We start from the raw sequence: 3,785 nt of genomic DNA, 5'->3' as shown, positions 1-3,785 counted from the left end.
TGAGCTGTTCCCAACATCGTTCCTAGAACACACGTAAGTCGTGTACAAACTGCAGCAAAAGCCTCGTCACTCGTTGTTGGGCAATCAGCCTTAGCTAGAGCCACAGCGCTAATGACACTAGATGCCGCTGACTCGAGCACCCCTGCGAGGCTTCCGCGGTTGTATTCAGCGCGGACACGCAATCGATGCTCTTCGCACAGTATTTGGTGGTAATTGCTGCGTGCATTCGCCATGCGAACTACTTTGTCGGCCACATCTGGCGATGTCATATCAGTAGCAGACAACTCCCGTGCGGACTTCAAGACTGACGGCGAGAGTTGAATCGCAGGAGACGACCGCTCTTCTGTCGAGGTAGGTTCTGTGACGAGGGTGGCGGTCGTAGGTTCGAGTTCATGTGTAGCGATCACTTCATTTGCCTCTTGTAAGCTTGGCGAGAGCTCTGCAGCGGGGGTCGCGGTCGTAGGTTCGAGCTCATGTGTAGCGATCACTTGATTTGCATCTTGTAAGCTTGGTGGGAGCTCTGCAGCGGGGGTCTGGAACTCGACGCCTTTCATCTAGTATTCCATCAACCCCTTCTGGAAACGACAGGTCAGGTGTCTCCTGAAGAAGCCGTCGCCGTTTTGGAGAAGGAAGCGCACGCCACTGCTCACGAAGACGGACACCCCCTTTGTTAAGTAGCCACTTCGAATCGCGGACACGACGAGCATCCTCTGACAGTTGTAGTCGCTCCTTAGCGTACGCTCGCGCATAATCGTTGCCGTGGAGGGAAGCATACAACCAGACTGCTTGGTGAAGACGCATCGTCGTAATTGATCGCTTTGTGTGCTGCAAAGGAATGAAAATTCTATGAAACCCATTGTATTAATAGAATACACTGTAAATATTTGTCGATCTGTGAGCTGCAATCAAAAAAAAGAATGAAAACGAGATGGAACTCACTGTATATAAATACGTATTGATACTTAGGGTGCTACCTTGTGTGAGTTAGTCCCGCAGACGGCAACAACTCCCTATAAAAAAACGATGTTCGAACTTGTGACAGCATCGCTGTAAAGGCAATCACTTGACGTACAACGCCACTCTACGCAGAAAAGAGATCCCGTAAATCCAGTCCAAATCATAGGCGCCTAAAGCGACCGAATCGTTTTCCTCATCGTAGACGTACTTCTCACCACAGACAACGTGGATGGCGATACAATGGCTTACTCCCATCAAGTTGAATGCGGCACAAACGTATCCACCTTCCGTTAAATCGATTACACGCAGACGTTGGCCGGCCAGCTTTCCATTCACTCCACCCAGTAAGTTTTTGTCCAGTGCGGACATACTGATCTGTCCTCCAGTGGTATTACGCCCATTCACAAATCTCACGTAGTGTCGAAGCTCACCGTAGGTTAATCCACTAGGAGAAATAGGCCGACCCCGGTTGGCGCAGTAGGAAATAAAATCTTGAGCCACGCTTGACGAGTTCCAGCCAGTGATCCCTAGTAGCTTCGCAGCGACACCTACAGCATAAAACGGCGCACATACCTTTAGGCGAAGCTCCCACTAAATGGACATGCCCATTCTTGCTGCAGAAGCGGTAGAAGTCTGCCTCGTCGGAAGCTTTCCATGCGTCTACAATACTGCAACCATCGCTAAAACCATCCTTGCGTAACATGAAACCAGGCTCCCAAGTGTCTTCCCACCGATGACCATCCAGTTCGTCACACCACTTAACGCGGTATCGAAAACCTCGACCGACTGCAGTCCTGTCGATGATAGCAAAAACTTTCCATGTAGTTTTCACGCAGGCCAGGCCCTTCTGCACAGCAGCACTTTTATCAGGTACATGGAATGCAGCACTTGCAGTTTCGCCAGTCGCATGATCACTAAAAGAAGCCACCTCACATGCAGCAGCGGTAGTGGACGGATCGTCGCAACCGTGGACCGTGTTTCTCGCAATTGCGCTCGGCCGATTTCGTACATACGAGGAATCATACTGCTGCCGTTCACCCTCGAGTCGCGGCAGAGATAAGTTGCATCTGCCACTCCGACGCACTTGAATTGACACGACATGCTTGTTAAGATCGCAGTAGGAGCTGGTTGCTTTCTTCGCCCAGTATACCCGCTGCCCCCTCGTGGAAGTCCCATCGTCCTTCTGCAACACGTATCAGTCGAGCCCGGGAAACCGTAACGAGGGTAGCGAGTCATGGAGCTGGCGATACGCGTCCCTGTGTCGAAATTCAGAAGTGAAATCTACAGACGTAGATCGAATGTCTTCCGATTGAGTGATTAAGCTAATACATCAATCAGGCTCTTCTGGAGAATCCAGGATTTCAAATTCCATCAATCGGCTTTTCGATTGACGGACTACAAATGCCAGTGTACTGCGTATACAAACTTTGTGAGCAAGCATTGAGCCTTGTTACACTGCCTTAATCACCGCCGTTAAATTTTCAGTGCATAGTTCGACACGGACTTTGCCTTGCTATGCAGTACAAGCGTGAAAAAGTAATTCTGCCCCACGGCGGAGTTACGAGAATTCTGCTGCTTGGCAAGATTACGAATGCGGCTTCTTGGCAAGATCGACGCCGTGTGCTAATCCAAACATGTGGCGTTTGTGCAGTTTTTGTATGTATGTTTTGGATGCGCACCTCTGTATGTTTTGCCCGAATTTCTGTATGGCGGGGACCTTTTGTCGGTTCCTACTCTCTACCCGTTCTTATTCGCATTCCACGGCTCAGCTTGGTGAATCACCAATGGTGATGGAACTGTAGTGTCGAGGCCTTGGCAAGCTTCTTGATGTGGACGACACGTGGCGAAGGCGCGGCACGCTGAACGATGATAACCTGCGTACACGGTTGATGCTACTACATACTGCAACCTCAAAGGCTACTTGGCTCTGCTCTGCTTTACTCTGCTCGGCTGTACTCTGCTCGGCTCGGCTCGGCTCGTGTTGGCCCGGCCTTGGCGATTCTACTTTGATTTTGAATGATCTGCTTCATACTAGTATTTGTATGTTCTTTGTTGAAGTTGCACTCAACCAATCGGAGACCAGGAAATCCCAAAGTATCGGATCGAATTGCTGCCTTGACTTTGGTATGATCTAACACTAGCGACAAGCGAGCGCAACGAGAAGCATACTGTCCAGAGGTGTTTGCTTTTTTCTGTTTCTCTGCCTGCTGCCGGGTGCGTATATACAAAACCACAGGCCAACAACTGTGCTGTTACAACACGCACTCGAATGCGCAAAGTCTCACACAAACCTTCGAATTCATTGCATTGCATTGCATTGAAACTCCTTACTCAAACGACCAAAAGAACAACATCCATCATACGCTACGAGGAGAAAATCACAGCAAGACGACTCGAAACCGCGCACGCGACACAAAGCCCGTTCGTTCACCAAGAGGTGCTCACGGCACCTCGACGAGCTCCCCTAAGAGGGTACACTTGCCTCGCTCATTCCACCGAGCGAAGCTGGCAGTACGTCTTCTGAGACGACGTGGCCCCCACTCCAGCCGTGACCCGAGCAGACGCACTCGCACTGGCGCTGGCCGTAGCACTCGCTGATGCACCACCCGTCGCGGCGGCACCATTTCCGTTCGACACGGACGCCGTGTTCGACGTGCCGTCTCCGTTCGTGACGGAGACCGTCTTGGTCGAGTAGGGGCTGTTGCCGCCGTTCGCATTCGCATTGGCGTTCGCGTTCGCAGTGGACGCGCCATTGGCGCCAGTAGTCGTAGCCGTCGTAGCAGGGGCGCTGTTCACAACAGTAGCCGGAGCGTTGTTGTAGGCGGGGG

General features: G+C 51.4%; 3 protein-coding genes across 3 annotated transcripts; all 3 read right to left on the bottom strand.

Annotated features, from left to right (window-relative positions):
• Positions 1-8: 8 nt before the first annotated feature.
• On the bottom strand, positions 9-801 carry PHYSODRAFT_460201 (hypothetical protein; the record flags this gene model as incomplete). The annotated part of the gene is made up of 2 exons (XM_009533091.1): positions 9-338; positions 541-801. Coding segments are annotated over 2 exons (591 nt in total), but the record flags the coding sequence as incomplete, so codon positions are not given.
• A 258-nt stretch (positions 802-1,059) lies between these two features.
• PHYSODRAFT_512974 (hypothetical protein) lies at positions 1,060-1,533 on the bottom strand (the record flags this gene model as incomplete). The annotated part of the gene is made up of 1 exon (XM_009533090.1): positions 1,060-1,533. A coding segment is annotated over one exon (474 nt), but the record flags the coding sequence as incomplete, so codon positions are not given.
• Positions 1,534-3,444: 1,911 nt separating this feature from the next.
• PHYSODRAFT_335646 (hypothetical protein) lies at positions 3,445-3,744 on the bottom strand (the record flags this gene model as incomplete). Its single annotated transcript, XM_009533089.1, has 1 exon — positions 3,445-3,744. A coding segment is annotated over one exon (300 nt), but the record flags the coding sequence as incomplete, so codon positions are not given.
• Positions 3,745-3,785: the final 41 nt, after the last annotated feature.

This window comes from Phytophthora sojae (assembly GCF_000149755.1).
Source record: "Phytophthora sojae unplaced genomic scaffold PHYSOscaffold_6, whole genome shotgun sequence".
Taxonomy (NCBI): domain Eukaryota; phylum Oomycota; class Peronosporomycetes; order Peronosporales; family Peronosporaceae; genus Phytophthora; species Phytophthora sojae.
Note: the sequence above shows the minus strand (reverse complement) of the source record. Positions and strands in the feature narration are given on the sequence as shown.